This window comes from Scophthalmus maximus, chromosome 7, assembly GCF_022379125.1.
Source record: "Scophthalmus maximus strain ysfricsl-2021 chromosome 7, ASM2237912v1, whole genome shotgun sequence".
Classification (NCBI taxonomy): Eukaryota; Metazoa; Chordata; class Actinopteri; order Pleuronectiformes; family Scophthalmidae; genus Scophthalmus; species Scophthalmus maximus.
In genome coordinates this window covers 26,112,501-26,129,348 of record NC_061521.1, presented here as the reverse complement: position 1 = coordinate 26,129,348, position 16,848 = coordinate 26,112,501, and the positions used below count along the sequence as shown (strand labels likewise).

At 46.1% G+C, this 16,848-nt stretch overlaps 2 protein-coding genes and 1 long non-coding RNA gene across 3 annotated transcripts in view; 2 read left to right on the top strand and 1 right to left on the bottom strand.

Moving 5' to 3' along the window:
- The first annotated feature begins 2,233 nt into the window (after nucleotides 1–2,233).
- slc10a3 (solute carrier family 10 member 3) lies at nucleotides 2,234–4,719 on the top strand. Its single transcript, XM_035641583.2, has one exon. The coding sequence runs from the start codon at nucleotides 2,706–2,708 to the stop codon at nucleotides 4,119–4,121; it is 1,416 nt and encodes a 471-aa protein (XP_035497476.1). The 5' UTR covers nucleotides 2,234–2,705; the 3' UTR covers nucleotides 4,122–4,719.
- A 4,158-nt stretch (nucleotides 4,720–8,877) lies between these two features.
- Nucleotides 8,878–11,601, bottom strand: LOC118314863. The gene is made up of 3 exons (XR_004794734.2): nucleotides 11,381–11,601; nucleotides 10,238–10,427; nucleotides 8,878–9,102 (listed from the first exon to the last, which is right to left on the bottom strand). It is a non-coding gene; the product is annotated as an uncharacterized LOC118314863 (long non-coding RNA).
- Nucleotides 11,602–11,783: 182 nt separating this feature from the next.
- Nucleotides 11,784–16,848, top strand: part of LOC118314854 (Fanconi anemia group A protein) — a 14,332-nt gene continuing 9,267 nt past the window's right edge. Inside the window, exons 1-11 of the mRNA XM_035641572.2 lie at nucleotides 11,784–11,983; nucleotides 12,603–12,715; nucleotides 13,044–13,131; nucleotides 13,276–13,421; nucleotides 13,541–13,636; nucleotides 13,997–14,070; nucleotides 14,486–14,595; nucleotides 14,687–14,815; nucleotides 14,967–15,024; nucleotides 15,912–16,024; nucleotides 16,149–16,225. Of these exons, the coding sequence (XP_035497465.2) occupies nucleotides 11,923–11,983; nucleotides 12,603–12,715; nucleotides 13,044–13,131; nucleotides 13,276–13,421; nucleotides 13,541–13,636; nucleotides 13,997–14,070; nucleotides 14,486–14,595; nucleotides 14,687–14,815; nucleotides 14,967–15,024; nucleotides 15,912–16,024; nucleotides 16,149–16,225 (1,065 nt within the window). The 5' untranslated portion in view covers nucleotides 11,784–11,922. The remainder of the gene's footprint in view (nucleotides 11,984–12,602; nucleotides 12,716–13,043; nucleotides 13,132–13,275; nucleotides 13,422–13,540; nucleotides 13,637–13,996; nucleotides 14,071–14,485; nucleotides 14,596–14,686; nucleotides 14,816–14,966; nucleotides 15,025–15,911; nucleotides 16,025–16,148; nucleotides 16,226–16,848) is intronic.

Below are 16,848 nucleotides of genomic sequence, written 5' to 3'. Positions count from 1 at the left end.
AGTGTCAGCTGTCAATCATGAAGTCTCAGTGCGTCTTTTAATAGCATCAAATAACTTTAACCAAACTTACCGAAAAATAAGGTAAGATCTAGCCAAAATTACGGACTTGAAGAAAAATGGATTTAACGACTACTTTGATTTTTTAAAATTTGGTCCATGCTGCTAACTGCTAACTGGAGGGGGCGGGGCTCATGACCTGTACTGCAGCCCGACACCAGGGGGCGTACATGAGGATTTGGCTTCACTTTTGGGAGTTTGCTCTATCGCTGATCTTATTGTGATGTATTTTTTAATCTTATCTCATCTCATCTCACCAGGCAGGTGAAGATTTTGTATTATAATTAGATCTATGTCCCTCCTGTCGCAATGTATGATGGGTAATCCCTGCCCCCCCCCTCACTAATCACGGTGTTCCCTCTCCCGTGTGACCACCGCTGCTGAGTGGCTGAGCAGAGCTGACGCTGTTGGCCCGCCCCCATCCGGATTAATAGAGAGGTTCCGTCAAGGTGGACGGAGTTCCCCAGAGAGACGGACCGGAAGTGCCGAGATTCCGCTTTAAAAAATAAATTCAGAAGTAAATCAAACAGTGTCCATTAGTTCGGTATGAAAATATTCATGTCTAATATTCAACAATATAAAAAACTCCTCGTTACATAATAATTTTATGATTAAAAGTGTTTTTCTTTCCTGTGTATCTGTTTGTATTGTGTCTATATGTAGCTCTCAGGACGCCTGGAGTTCCAGTTCTGCCATTCAAGAATATAATTTAAAGAACATTATTCTACTGCTGTTTATACCTTATGATTACACTTAAGAGAAATATGAACAACTATGTCCCCCAGGGACCAAATATGTGATATCACCTCCCTGCATGTGTATTGATCCTGCCTCTAAAATTACCATATCATTGGTGAGACCAGTTAATCCTCTGCTGGGAAAATCCTTTATTTTATTCTTTATTTGTTCTCCTTCCCCTCGCCAGATTCCTCCTCTGTCGACCGCTGCTTCCTGTTTCATCAGTGTGACTCCTCCCACTTTGTGTTTCTCAGTGTCAAAATGTTTGTCATGCTTTTGTTGCTCTTCATATTTTGTTTTTGCTTTGAACGCCTTATTACACGGGATGCAGGTGCCCCCCCCCCTCTTAGTGCCTGACGGACAGAAGTTTAGAGACAAAACGTCTTTAACTCTGTGGAAGGAAGTTGCCTGATCTCTTTCTCTCTCTTTTGTTTTCGCTGTTTGATTAAAGGTGTCGAAACTTTCTCCCCCCTCTGCAACATCTGAACCGTATCCAGATATTTTTAGAAGCATCACTGTCTGGAAATAACCCTCCGACCCCCCCCCCCCCCTCACCTGTCTCAGTTTCATGCTGGACTCTTTCAGGAGGACGAGTCGTCCAATCGGAGCAGAGATGCACGACCTTGACCTTCTGCTCTGATCATTTGCTTTAATTTGCCTTGTAAATTCACACATTTGCCTCAGAGGCTCATTCGTAACGTTTCAGGTGAAATACATGAGGAGAATCAAATGTACGACTGCGTCAGATTGTGTTCGAGTGTCGACGTCGACACTGAGCAGCTTCGACCTCTTTTCTTTTCTGTCCATTTAAACATAGCGAAGGTTTTTATTTATACTCCAAGTTCAGCGGCAGGTCTGTTTTGTATATATCTATATATATAAATCTTGTGAAAATCAAACCAGGGCTACCTGGTTGATCCTTCCAGTAGCATAGGCTTGTCTCAAAGATTACGCCATGCAAGTCTAAGTACACACGGCCGGTACAGTGAAACTGCAAACGGCTCATTAAACCTTTACTTAATTCATTTGAGGTAATTTTATTAAACACAACTTTATTCAGGAATTTTCACCATGTGAGCAAAATTCCAAATCAAAAAAACCTCTTAAAAACCGGTTCCTTCTACAAGATCCTCCAGATGAGGTAAACCAACATTTTACTAAGTTTTTAAATAATATGTAATTTGAAGCAGTTTTTTTGCATTGAAATAATATTTCAGATTTTTTTTGCATCTGAACTCAACACTTTTCAAAATGTCTGAAAAAGCTCGGAAATTCGGTGCCTTTTAAATCTCAAAGTCTGCTGACACAGATTCGCTTCCATGTTTATCCATGTTTATCCATGTTTATCCATGTTTATCCATGTTTATCCTCACTAACCAACCTGTAAAAAGCAACAAAAAGCGGCTTTTATTTTGACACTCCCCAAACCGGAAGTCCGCCCTTCACTCTCGCCCGCTCGTCGCAGAAGAGAAGCTCCGACGCGCCGCAGCAGCTAAACCCGCGGCCGAGCGACGATGCTCAGAGTTCCCGTTCACCGGGGAAACAACGGGGACAAGAAGGACACCGGAGACGAGGCGACGCGTCGCTCCGTCGAGGCAGCGAGCGAGCGGAGGCCGAGTGTGTGTGTGTGAGTGTGTGTGTGTGTGTGTGTGTCCGCCCGCCGGGGAGCGTTCGCTGCCGTGGAGCTGGGCTCGGCCGGGCTCGGGCAGGGCGGGGGGGCGGGGTGATGTTCAGGTTCCGGTATAAAGGCAGCGAGAAGAACATGGGAACCAGACGAGACGCGGACGCGGCGGCCGAGACGCTCGTTTCCCACCGGGCACTAGCATGAGCAGCGTGTCGCCGATCCGGTGCGACAGGGCGGCGGTGTAACCCGCCCGGGCAGGCGGGGAGAGAAGCGCGTCTCTGCGGACATGAGGACGCTACTGACGCTCTGTTGTCTCCTCCTCATCACCGGCGCCGCGGAGCGGGCGCGCGCCACCGGGAACCTGACGGTGGACGGCGGCGAGCGGACCAACGCGACGGCCGGCGGCTACATCAGCATCGGGGACGGGTCGTCGCAGGAGTTCGACTTCCCCGAAAGCACCAACGGAGTGATCGTGATCTCCAGCCTGTACCGGGGCCGCGGCGCCGGCAGGAGGGGCCGCCAGAGCCGGAAGCAGACGGTGCGCGTCCTCTCCATGGACCCGGAGGTCCTCTCCATCCTCAACGTCACCGACAGCGGCCACGCGGGCGGTCCCGCCCACAGCTACGTCATCAGCATCCGCTCCGGGGCGCCGGGCACCGCCCAGCTGCAGATCCAGCTGCTGGACCTGGACCAGGACTCTGAGGTGCCGGTCCTGATCGAGGAGAGGATGGACTACTCCATCAGGGTGGCGCCCGGCAGCGGCGACGACCCGGCCAGCCGCCTCGTGCAGTCGGGCGGCCTGTCCCACTTCTCGGAGAACCCGGTGCTCTTCGCCCTGCTGCCGCTCATCTTCGTCAACAAGTGTGCCTTCGGATGCAAGGTGGAGGTGGAGGTTCTGCGGGGCCTCCTGCGCAGCCCCGTGCCCCTGCTCCTCGGCGTGCTGGGACAGTTCCTGGTGATGCCGCTGTACGGCTACGCCGTGTCCCGGCTGGCCGCGCTGCCCAAGGCGCTGTCCCTGGGCCTGGTCATCACCTGCTCCGCCCCGGGCGGAGGGGGCGGTTACCTGTACAGCCTGCTGCTGGGCGGCGACGTCACCCTCGCCATCTCCATGACCCTGGTGTCCACGGTGGTGGCGGCGGCGGCCATGCCGTTGTCCTCTGCGCTGTACGGCCGGCTGCTGGGCGTCCACGCCGCGCTGCACGTGCCCTTCGTGAAGATCCTGGGCACCCTGCTGTTCATCGCCATCCCCATCTCGCTGGGCATGCTGGTCAAGCTGCGGCTGCCGGCGCTCACGCGCGTCCTGCTGGCGCTCATACGACCCTTCAGCTTCGCGCTCATCGTGGGCGGCATCTTCATGGCCTACCAGATGGGCGCGTCCATCTTGGCCAACGTCAGGCCCCAGATCATCGCCGTGGGCGTGACGGTGCCGCTGCTGGGGCTGGTGGTCGGCGCCGTCATGGCCAAGCTGGCGGGCCTGGCGCCGCCGCAGCGGAAGACGGTCAGCATCGAGGTGGGCGTCCAGAACAGCCTGCTGGCGCTCGCCGTCATGCAGCTGTCCTTCCGCCGGGTGGAGGCCGACTTTGCGTCGCAGGCGCCGTTCATCGTGGCGCTCAGCAGCACCTCGGAGATGCTGCTCATCGTGCTCGGATACTTTGCCCGGCGGCGGTTCTGCGCTTCCGCCGCCCCCAGGAGTGACGCTTGATTGTAGCCGCGCTCGTTTCGTTTTGAACAAATCCTTTCTGACCCGAGGAACGACCCAACAATCACCGGACAGCGAACGGACCCTTTGTGATTCTTCTTCTTTTGTCGTCGGTTTCATACTTTTCATGAAAACCAAAAGGCCTTTGACCCCCCGAGACCTTTTCTGTGTTTGTTTTACACTACGTACTTTTTAAAAATCAGATTATACTGTGATGGTACGCAATGTAAATATTCCTACCTGAGAGAAATACAAATATAAAAAGAAAAAGATATTTTTCTACCAGATTACTTTTTGTAATCAAACAAAAGGAAGAAAAACAAATTTGATGATTTGTATCATGTTTACAAAAAGGTCCATGTGTCTTAGCCCCGGGTGGGGGGCGGGGCGTGGGGGAGGGGCGGGGCGTGGGGGAGGGGGAGGGGCGGGGCGACGGTATCCGGGGGGGTAAAGTGGAATCATGTACGAAATCCAAACGGGAACACGATGAATTGAAAGTGTTTATAACTGATTGTGTTTCCTGGATTTTTAATTATCCATGTACTTGAATATTAGAGAGAGGAAATGAAGAGATAACGGAATAAAAAGATATATTGTTGAAGCAGAACGTGAGTTTGTCGGGACTGTGATGTGTGGTTATCGAGGAAACTTCAACTCCGAGATTTTCAAACCTACGAAGTTTCTTACGGAGATTAATCACCACGGTAACTCATCCTGAACCAATAAACCTGCACGTTAACAGTTCGAGAACAAAACCCGACCAATCAGATCACTGGAAACCAAGTGTCATCGTTCTACAGGATCCTGACGGGGACAAAAAGAGTTCAGAGGAACGTGACTGTTATTTATATTAGTAGCTTCTTTTTTGCAGCTTAGAATAACACGAGGAGACCGCGCAACGATAAAAACTTAATTCTGTATCTTATATTAGAACATTATATTTAATATTTTGTATTTCCTTCATGATCATGACTGAACGGTTCATTAACTTCTTTCTCTCCTCTGTTTCAGTTTGATCGTCGTCAGACAAAAAATATTCTCTCAGTTGGAAAGTTGATTCAAATTCCTGCGATTATTTACAATATTTTAGTCTAATTTTCAACATCAACATTTTTTTGGGAACATTTCTTTTCTATTCTAGTTATTTGATCAAAAATGATTCATGCTACTTTTACACGTCGCTTCAGTGGAATTCTCCTGCAGGAATCACACTTGATCCAGAACTCTATTCGTGGCTCAGACGATGTTGTTCGTATTGAACCACTTCTCTTCTCTTCTCTTCTCTCCTCTCCTCTCCTCTCCTCTCCTCTTCTCTTCTCTTCTCTTCTCTTCTCCGTGAACGTGACAGTTGATATCTAAGCGTCATCGCGGTTCAGGTTATTATCATGATGTTATCAGGATGTTCCAGGATCAGCGAACGACTCCCCGGCTGCGTTTTTCCGGAACAACGACTCTGATGTGGTTTTGTTGCACTTCGTCCCCGCGGAGTTTTCACCGTTGGCCCAGAGGCGGAAGATAAGAGAGAAGGTTTCAGTGGTCTGTATATTTTCAAAAGAATCGGTTGGAAGTTTGAGGGCGTTTCCGCAGATCACATATCTCGTGTGTGTTAGCACTGAAACCAGATCCTGATGTTTGTACAGTCGACATGTTTCACTTCGCAGCTTCACGGCAGAAATCGCACGACATTGATTCTTCTTTTTCTTTTTTTTTTACCCTCCCGAGAAACAGAACTCCAGTGAAACACAACGCGCGGCATGTAGTCATAAATAATGAAGTGGGATTAAATGTGTTAACTGACCTTGGATTGATCGATGTAGAGCTGCAGCTAACGATTCTTTTCATAATCCATTAATCTGTTGATTGTTTTCTGGATTACCAACCAAAAAATATTCATATTTAAGAAGCTGAAATCAGAGAATTTTGCCTTTTTTATCATAAAAACTATGTGAACCGATTAATCGATTATCAAAATAGTTGGCGATTGATTGAGTAGTCGACTACTAATCGATGAACTGTTGCAGTTGTCGTCGATTGAGAATCAGATATCGAAAAGTTTACTTTTAAAGGGCCAGTTCATAAAAAATAAAATGCTATGGAAGTTTCATTTGTTTGTTTGTCCATCAGCTGGATTATGCAAACATGGAATTCCATGAAACTTGTTTTTACAAGGATGTAACATGGGCAAAAAAGATTCCATTTAATGTTGGTGTGGATTGATACAAAGGGGGCGGGGCCAGGTTTTCTTTTCTTTCACTTTCTATTGACACTGAAATAGGGCGAGTTGGTTTATGGTTCATGGTACTTGTCACTTTTCAAGGTGAGATTTTTAAAATCAAGACATTGTTGTACAGTTAAGTAAACCACAAAGCAGAAAATAGCATAAGATTTAAATATTGTATCTGTCATTGATTATTCAACAAAATCCTTTTTGCTGCTTATACGTAACAAACGTTCACTCGCGTTATTCGTTCTACATAATGAAATGAGCTGAATACATTTCCACCACTGATCATGTAAATTAATCTTTTAAATAGAGCGCGACAGATATGGATGTTTAGGGAATAAAAGCTTGTCTGATACTAATATATCAGCTGATATATATAGATATAAAAACATAGCCAATGATTCCAAAGAGGATTTTATCAAACCCTTATGATGAAAAACGTAATCGAGGCTTGATATTTTACAGTTTAACACAAACTTTATTGTAAATAACATTAAACAAATACAACCAAATATATAGAGTTTGAATGAAGAAAAAATATAAAACGTAAAATATAAACATAAATGCAAATCTTTTCTGCATTTTTTTAATTCTGTGAAATAAAAGTTTTCATTTGGTCAAAGAAACGCCGACAGTGAAATGGGACGATTAATCGTTTGGTTTTAAAAGAAACGTGGAAAATTCTAGAATGTAGGATGTTTTTTCCAGAAGTTGCGTCGCTGTTGTCATTTCACGGAGCTCATGTTCTCCAGAGGATCAAATCTCCAGCACAAAGTGTTTTCAGATTCAGTGTGAAATGATTCACAGGTTTGTCTGTGGAAAGAAAGGTTTCTGTCAAATGGAGCCGCCGCCTCCAAACATCCTTTGTTTGATTTGGTTCCGGTTTCTGAAAACCTCTCGGCAGCAGACGCTAAATGTTGTGGAGAGAATCTGTCACATGGCCGCGGTTCAGTTCAGTGACTGGTCGTATCAGAGGACAAGGTCCAGTTCCTTTATCAGTTCTTTCTCTCGTTGAACAGCGCGTCGCAGTTCACGGTGACAGAGAAGTGAAGTCGACAGGAGTTGAGCGTTGACCTTTCAGAGTATGTGCGCAACCAACACTGCGATGGAAAAGAACTGATGCAGTAGTTGAATCAGGAAGACGGAGACTCAAGCAGAAGTATTTATCACAGGAGCCCAAATCTTTCTGGTTCGTTAAACGAACAACACAAGATCAACAAGTGGTCAGTGCATGTGTCCCGAAAACCTCCCAGCCCAGTCAGACTGATGGATTCAACTCTCGGAATCACGTGTCGTCGTCTCACAGACAGAATGTCTGTCTCCATAGAAACGCTCTTGTCTCTGTCTCAGTACATTTAGGGCAAAAGGCGTGTGACTGGTCAATCTGGTGCTTTACTCATTTGTAGTTGTTTTTTCTCCCTTCTCCCACAAACACAAAACTACAGTTACACTTTCTAAAAAATACTTAATCACAGGTGCACAAATCCTATTCTATGAGTCACAAATTATGAAAGTCATACGCTGCATTTCTTTGCTACATTTTATATGAATCAAATAATGTGAAGTCACGGACAAAATGTGCACATGGCTGAAGAACAACGCGATGCAGTTGAATCGGGAAGACGGAGACTCAAACAGGAGGATTTATTACAGGAGCCCTAATCATTCTGTCTGTTGCACAGATCGACTAGTGGTCAGTGCGTGGTGTCCCCCAAACAACCTGCCCAGCCCGGTCAGAGTGATGTCTCCATAGAAACGCTCCGTCCCTGTCAGTACATGTAGGACAAAGGGCCGACCAAACCTGGAGACTAAACATTCTAAGAGTCAGGACAGACATTCCCCAGACAAACAACAGCTTTTCCCAGAGGAGGCAGCTCGCAGCTCGGGGAGCCAGTGTTTTAAACGCCTCTTTCTTTTTCCATGTAAACTCTCTCTTCCTGTTACGACTTTAATGTGCTCTCCCATTAACACGCTTTTGGGAAACGAGAGCTCAGACGCTGCGTTTGTGCTCAGGACACTCGACTCAGGAATGTAGCACAGCTGTAAAGCCTCCGGGCTCACGGGGGCCGCGCTGGTCCCGAGTCAGTTCTGCTGCGTCTGGACTCGTGTGGCCGCCTCACACGGGACGAGGGACGAGGGAGGAGGGAGGAGGGACGAGGTGGGAGGAGGAGGAGGGAGGAGGGACGAGGGAGGAGGGACGAGGGAGGAGGGACGAGGGAGGAGGGAGGAGGAGGAGGAGGAGGAGGGAGGAGGGAGGAGAGAGGGAGGAGGAGGAGGGAGGAGGGAGGAGGGACGAGGGACGAGGGACGAGGTGGGAGGAGGAGGAGGGACGAGGTGGGAGGGAGGAGGGAGGAGGAGGAGGAGGAGGAGGAGGAGGAGGGAGGAGGGAGGAGAGAGGGAGGAGGAGGAGGGAGGAGGGAGGAGGGACGAGGGACGAGGGACGAGGTGGGAGGAGGAGGAGGAGGGAGGAGGAGGAGGAGGTGGGAGGAGGGAGGAGAGAGGGAGGAGGAGGGAGGAGGTGGGAGGAGGGAGGAGGGAGGAGGTGGGAGGGAGGAGGGAGGAGGGAGGAGGAGGAGGGAGGAGGGGGACGTCCACGTCTTTGTGCTTCCCAGAAAAGCAACACAGTGTCTCTGAGTCACGACCTCCTTCCTCTTCCTCTGGTGTTTACACGTCTCTCCTCTTTGTTGTCGTAGGATTACTGTACGTGAGGCGTGTGTCATGGACAGAACTGTTTCCTGAACGACGTGGGCGTAACTGGAGCTTAATTCAATCAGGGGAACAAAGTTATGGTTGACTTTTTAAACACTCTTCTATATAGATATAAACTTTATAACTTTCAATACTTTCTTATGTAGAAAAGAAAAAGCTTGGAAACATAAACGGTCTCTGTTTGTTTTTTTCCATTTCCTCCTTCCATCCTGTTCCCGCTTCAGTTTCAAGGCAGAAATCTTTCATTTCACCGAACACACATCAGATACATTAACCTTCACCGAGGAGGTTATGTTTTAATTACATTACATCTATTTTGCTGGCGCTTGTTGTCCAATGCGACTCACAATCCATCGATGCAGGTACGACCAGGAATCGAACACCGACCTTCTGTACCTAAGTCAGCGGTTTAACCCACTGAGACACACCAGCTGCTCGCCCCGACCCACTGTTTGTTTGTTAATCAGCAGGATTTCGCAAAAACTACTCAACAGATTTTCCATGACAGCTGAAGGAAGGTTGGGACACGAGCCAAGAAAGAAATCATCATCAGGACAAAGGGGCAGATTCAGGCTACTTTTTTGACATTTTCACCAATTTCCCCAGAAATCAATGAATCTTGTTAAAAAGAAATTATAATGTATATTTATGGAACTGATATCATTGAGTGTGTGACATTTTTTGAAGCCTGATTTAAATATAAGGGAACTGTTGGGTGGAGTTATGTCCCGTTCTAGTTTTTCACTGTTTTGCAAAACACATTATTTGATTTGAAGCAAAATCTACGTTTATGCTTTATTTTTCTGGGTGATTGTTTATGAAGCACTTTTCTTTTCTCAGTGACCAAGTCACATTCAGAAATTTTTAATTTTTTTTTTCTCGATTCGTTCACTGCAGTTCTTCAGTTTTGTCTAACCAGAATACATTCATTTATTAATAATAAGTGAATAAGTCAGTGATCGCTGCAGGAGTGTAGCTGGACACTTAGTCTTTCACAGGGTTCGGGTCAGTGTTTTGAGTTTGTTCCAGGTTCTTTTCTACAAAATGTACGTTTGAATTTGGTGTTCATATTTGCTGCTTTGTCTCTGGTATAAGTTTTCATGCTGTGATTGTGATGCTTTACACACACACACACACACACAGAGGAAATCCTGCTCCAGTCCATCCCCCATCAAAATCTACTCACCTACTCGGCCCTCCAGTGACAGTGGCTCCATTATGATTCAGACAGGAGTGTGTGTGTGTGTGTGTGTGTGTGTGTGTGTGTGTGTTCAGGTGTCACAGTGTGTTGTTGACAGCCTGATGATGCTTCGCCTCGCGGGCAGATCTGCACTCAGCGCCCCGTGCTTCAGCATCCGCTGTTTTTTATTTCTGTCCTGCACATTAGTGGCACAATGGGAAGGGAGAGAGAGAGTCGTTATTAAAAATTCACGAGGACACATTGCATCAAGTTTTCATGAGTTCCTTTCACCGAAAGCTCCCGTGAGACGGTTTTCCCAATGCCGCCTGCTGCTGCTGCACAGGCAGGATGATGTGGCAGGGCGTGGCGCAGACACACACACACACACACACACACACACACACACACCATGCAACACCTGGCATGAGTCAAAACGCTTATTTTGCTCACGATGGCTGTGATGTGACTCAACATGTTATTACTTGAGAAATCCTGAGCTGCAGGTTCCCAAAGCACAGAGACGAAAAAAAGGGGAAGTTCACCTGCACTTACATGCCCCCGTGTCGTCATTACTGTACGGAACACACACCAGAACTGTGCACGTTAGTCTGTTTCATATTACATGGAAAAAAGAATACGCCTGCAACATTAATAAAGTTATTATAGCTTGTATGAGTGTTGTGATTATTGTTGTGGTAGTGGACATTTTGAATAAAGGTATGCTCATTGTCCTGATCAGGTTTTTATAAGCTTCTGACTGTTCCCTAAACACATTAATGAATATTCATTGAACGCTCATTCATTGGATTAAAGAAAGAATGAATATAAAATCCCTCAGTTATAATTTGGAACTTATATAGGGCCCAGATTGTCAAAAATAGAGATTTCCTGGCCTTTTTTCATTAAATAAGGTCTAGGTTCTGTAAGTACCGTAAAAGTGTCAAAACGGTCAATAAACAGACAAACACACCGCAGAAATGTGACGTCATAGAGACGCAGTCTCTTCCTTCGGCCCCGCCCCCAGCGCTCACCCTCATTCTGTTGCTGAGCGACCAACGACACGACAAAAAACCCAGGAAGCGACATCATTGTACAGGATTCATAAGGATATTAATTCAAGAGACCAGAACTAACTCTGAATTATTTTACCTTTGCAGAATTCATCGGTAACTGGTGCTGCTCCTCGCTCCGGGACAACACGGTCAGAGCCGCTCTGAGCGGTGAACAGAGGAGCTGGTTGGCCTGGCCGTGCGTCACTCAAAACAGTCGGCCAATCAAAAGAGAGGCTCCTCACATATTAATTAGACAGGCCAACGTTGACCTGTTTCTTTGCAGAGCTCCTTAAAAAGAGATATTAAACCATATTGAAATGTTTTTTGGTTCTAAATAAAACAAGTATATCTTTTTAAGGATCAAGACTTAAAAATAAAATACCGGAAAGGTGACAATATGGGAGCTTTCAAAACTCCGGGATAGTTTATGTTCGTCCCACACGTCGGGATGTCTGGACGCTCTGTCCTGATTGGCTGTGTAGCGGAACCAATGACGAAGAAGAGCGCGAGGGGACAACATGGCGGAGAAGAACCGTCAGTAACAACACGAACAACACAAACAACACGGTGATGACAGCTGACATGTCATCTCCCTGAGTCACCGACTCGTTCACGGTCCGTCGCTCCTCGTGTGGGAACATGTCGGTGAGCGCCTCGTGCGAGTCGGTGTGTCGGGAGAGGAGCGTGTCGAGTCTCCTCGGTGAGTTCGACCGACCGGACGTTGTTATGGAGCAGTAATAATAATAATGATGCAATAAAAATAGACAGAATGAAAACGTTCATCGTCCATTGTCGCCGTGCAACGTCACGTCATCACGACTGACGTCTATGACGCCGCTGATGATAAGCTAACCACCTGCTGTCTGTCTGTCTGTCTCTGTATCTATCTGTCTGTCTGTATCTGTCTGTCTGTCTGTATCTGTCTGTCTGTCTGTCTCTGTATCTATCTGTCTCTCTGTCTGTCTCTCTCTCTGTCTGTATCTGTCTGTCTGACTGTATCTGTCTGTCTGACTGTATCTGTCAGTCTGTATCTGTCTGTCTGTCTGTCTGTCTGTCTGTATCTGTCTGTATCTGTCTGTCTGTATCTGTCTGTCTGTCTGTATGTTGTCTCTCTCTATCTGTCTGTCTGTCTGTCTGTCTGTATCTGTCTCTCTGTCAATCTGTCTATCTTTCTTTATATCTATCTATAGATGGAGTGTATATAATATATGACATGTAATATGTGTCTATGTCACGTTGTGGTTTAATAAACTGGTTAATACTTTGTTCTTCCTATAAATCACTGCATATATACTGTATATTGAACCTGTGTTTCTCAGCTGGTCGTGTGGTGAAGAGGCTAAAGCAGGACGAGGGTCAGCGGCTGCAGGAGGCAGCGATCCAGCTGCTGGAGCAGCAGCAGAACCTGAGTGCTCTGCTCCGGGAGGTCGGGGTGAGTCACCGGACCTCTGGGCCTCAGGACCTCTGGGCCTCAGGACCCCTGGACCTCTGGACCTCAGGACCCCTGGGTCTCGGGGCCTCAGGACCTCAGGACCTCTGGGCCTCAGGACCCCTGGGTCTCGGGGCCTCAGGACCTCAGGACCTCTGGGCCTCAGGACCCCTGGACCTCAGGACCTCAGGACCTCTGGAACTCTGGACCTCAGGACCCCTGGGTCTCGAGGCCTCAGGACCTCATGACCTCAGGACCAGCTTCAGTTGCCGACCTTTCTCTCGTATATTATTAAAAATCTTTCCTGTATTTTTTCCCACACTTTTCCCAGAATTTAGATGAGTGCAATCAGAGCGGAGAGCTCAGAACTCCAGCAGCGCCTGAAGGCATCTCGTCTGCCGTCGCAGGATCTCTGCTGGGTGAGCGTTTGGTTCTTTCCCTTACAACAATTCGTAGGAGGTTCCTGGGACAACCCTAACCAGAACCCTCACAAAATCAGGAGGTCTGTCACCTGGCGACAACCTGACTTGAGCATCATGTGTTGTGTTTTTTATCGTGGACAGCGTGCGAGCTAAGGCGTCAGGCGGCTCGGCTCGGCGTCCCCGTGGCGACGCTGTCTGTCAAGACGACGCTGGAGAGACTGACAGAGATCACCAGACCTGAGGGAGACGAGGACGAGAGGCGAGAGCTGCTCACGTCCCCTCAGAGAGTGAGTATCTGTAACTGTTTTTCGTGGCCAGAGCCCTGGTCTTTGCAAAGGGGCGGGGCTTAGATGATTCTTGTTCAGATCCATGTTGAATATTAAAGTCCCTCCTTTGTCCTCCGCAGGTCCAACTGTGTGTCCTGCTGGAGTCCAGCAGAGAGCTGCTGTCGCAGGGAGACCTCTGCCCCAAACTGCTGTGGCAGGAATACACCAGAGACCAGGTGTGTGTGTGTGTGTGTGTGTGTGTGTGTGTGTGTGTGTGTGTGTGTGTGTGTGTGTGTGTGTGTGTGTGTGTGTGTGTGTGTGTGTGTGTGTGTGTGTGTGTGTGTGTGTGTGTGTGTGTGTGTGTGTGTGTGTGTGTGTGTGTGTGTGTTTTCACAGCATGCATCGATACCAAGAACCGATCAGTTACTTCCCTTTATTTCCAGTTAGTATAAATTGTCACAACAGGGAATTTTACTCTGTGTTCACTGTCATTTGTTTTTCAAATGAAACAATTTGACAATACAAAAAAAGTAAATATATAATATTATATCATATGTAAGTAAATGTAATATCTAACATGGTGTTTTTTTTTAAAGAGGTCACCTGAGCTGGAGGTGGTTTATCATCTGCACCGTTTCAGCATCCTCTCTCTACAGTACATTTTAGAGAGGTAAGAAATATATTTATATGTCAAACTTTTCTGTGTCGTTGGTCCAGAGACTCCAGGAGAGATTAATGTCACAAACTGGACCGGCCTATTTTTATGGGTGTTATAGAAGCAAAGAAAGTCCTCTAGGGTTTTAATGTTTTTAAGCAACTGAAAATAAATTTTACTGGACTTTAATCATCTCCTGTTAACGTAATGTAAAACACAGTGTTGCATTAAAGACTCTGGCAGATCCAGTCAGACCGATGACACAGACACTTGGTGGTCAGTTGTGTATGTACATATTAGAGGACAGTAACAGGAGAACAACACTTTTGTGAGGGGAGGGGGACTTTAATGTTACAAAAATGGCAGGAAGTAAAGTCTTAAAAGTAAAGTCTTCCTCCTCCTCCTCACGTCTCGTTGCTCTGCTCCTCAGTGACGGAGGCCTAAGGGTTCTGTTGGTGTCTCAGCTGAAGTTACTGTGCAGCTGGACTCCTCCACCGGAGGAAGAGGAGACCAGACGAGTTCAACTCAAAGTGTTGTCAAGTAAGAACCAACACGTTTGTGTTTAAGGAGGAGTGACGTCATGAGCTCTGTTTCTTGGGACGGTGATGAGAAAGGATCCCGTGTGTTTCAGCGGTCGCCGGCGTGTTGGTGGGAGGCGGCTTCGAGCCGAGTCCTGAGGCAGCGGCGCCAGACAGGGTGACGAGGAGGGGGAGGAGCTTCTCGCCGCTCTGCTGCTCGCTGCTCGACGAAATGCTCTTCTGTGAGTCGACGTGTCCCACTTACTGTCCTCTGCCCCGCCGCCATGAAATATTCAGTCGAGTACTTTGAGTCGCACCTCGGGATCAGAAAAGCTATTTTCTACTTCTTCAGCTGCTCAGACGTTTAGTTCTGTTTGTGTCTGTCTCCTTCAGGGCTCCTGGACACTGTGGACCAGAGCGGGACGTCACAGTCTGCTGCAGCTGAGCTCTGGTTCTTTGACTTTTTATTTGTCTTGTTTGAAGACTGAGACTCCAGTAAAGACATGAGAGAGAACATACAGTACAGACATTTGTAAACACAGAAAGATGATTTTGTTATATGAAATAGCCAAGTTAATTATTTAAAACGCACCCGGTTCTGTTATTACTGGAGTTTGAGCACCACCTGATATTGGACAATCTTGTTTTTGTCTGAAACCTTTGATGGATTCAGAGCTTGATGTTTTTCTCATCTTGGTGCCTCTATGACTTTATTTTGTATTCATAGATTTTTTTTAAACACCACCTCATCACCAAGGTTTTTCTGGTTTAAGATTTGTGGACAAAGACCATCATCCAGCCTTTTGGGACATTTTGGGAAATGCGTGTTCTTTACCAGAGAAAGAGAAGAAGATTGATATCATTGACATATGTCTATGTAGCTTTATATAAAGACTAGATAAACACAGCTAACCTGGCTTTTTTCCAAAGCTAACAGAATTAGTGAACCAGCTCCTCTAAAGCTCAGTAAACAGAGACGAGGAAGATTTCATTTGTTTAACCTGTATAATAATAACTGAAGATTCAAAACGAGGAGTTGTAGTTTTTTCATACATTTTTTTCATTATTTCATTATCATTTTGGGCTGTTACACCTGATTTAAATGTGGTTTCAATGGGGGTTAGGATTATTTTCAGCCGCTGTAGGTAACAATTAGAGCTAAAAAACCTGTAACTACCGTCGATGTGTCGCTGGGATAATGTGGATTCAGTACGGAATCAACAGGTTTTAGGATTTTCAGTAGTTTGAATTTAAGCAGAACTAATACTCAGGTCAATCTGTGCATATATATTATATAAATGACTTTACTTCTCTGTTCTGTGTTGTTTTTTTGTGCAGGATTCAAATATTTGACGCCTCATTATGTGGTGTTTCTGCGTCGGCCGACGCCCTCCAGAGTTTCTTCACACACTCGCTCACACAAGTTCTCACCTACAAGCCTCGACTGACAGGTGAACACGAGTTATAAAACATGTAATACTACACTGAACTGACTGAACTTTAAACTGGGGGGGTCAGAAAAATTCAGGCTCAGAAAAACTGAATAAAATAAAACTCAAAACTTGTTTTTTTCAGTGTCGGACGCCGTTGCTCTGCAGAACGAGTGGACCTTTGCAAAAGCCAGCTGCTTGTTGACCTCTCTGTTCCGTAAGGTGAATGTTATATGACGTTATAGTCAAAGGTCCGTTGTGAAGGATTTGGGTTGATCTAAGTACGGAGGCCCTTAAAGCTCACAGCTCTGCAACTGAAGAAAACACATGCAAATAGACAAAACACAAACAAATTAATAAAAACATCTTCATCAATTTGACAACACACAGCATTGAGAAAAACGCACTGCAAAAAAAGTGTTTCCAGAGGACACTCAAAAGTGATGCACACGTCTGGACACGCTCATCGTTGCTGTGGATTTTGACTCACAGCCCTGTTAGGGTTCTCTTTCCGTCAGTGGTGTTGGAACATGAGATTAAAAGTTAGTGATTCTGATATGAGCCTTTAAAATGTGCATTTATGTTTTTTTCTTCATTCAAATTTTCTATTTATTTGGTTATATTTATATATTTTTTCAATTTATAGTTATTTATGATAAAGTTTACGGTTAAACTAAAATAACAAGCCTCAAATATATTTCTGTCATAAAGGTTTGATAACGACATCTAAAGAATCATTGACAGATTAAAAATTTAAAAAAATATATCATATATATATATATACACACACACATATATATATAGGCCGATGTATCGGTATCGGGAATCTTGTACTCCCTAATATC

Coding starts and splice junctions, on each gene's coding strand:
- slc10a3 (XM_035641583.2), top strand. CDS start 2,706: ATGAGGACGCTACTGACGCTCTGTTGTCTCCTCCTCATCACCGGCGCC.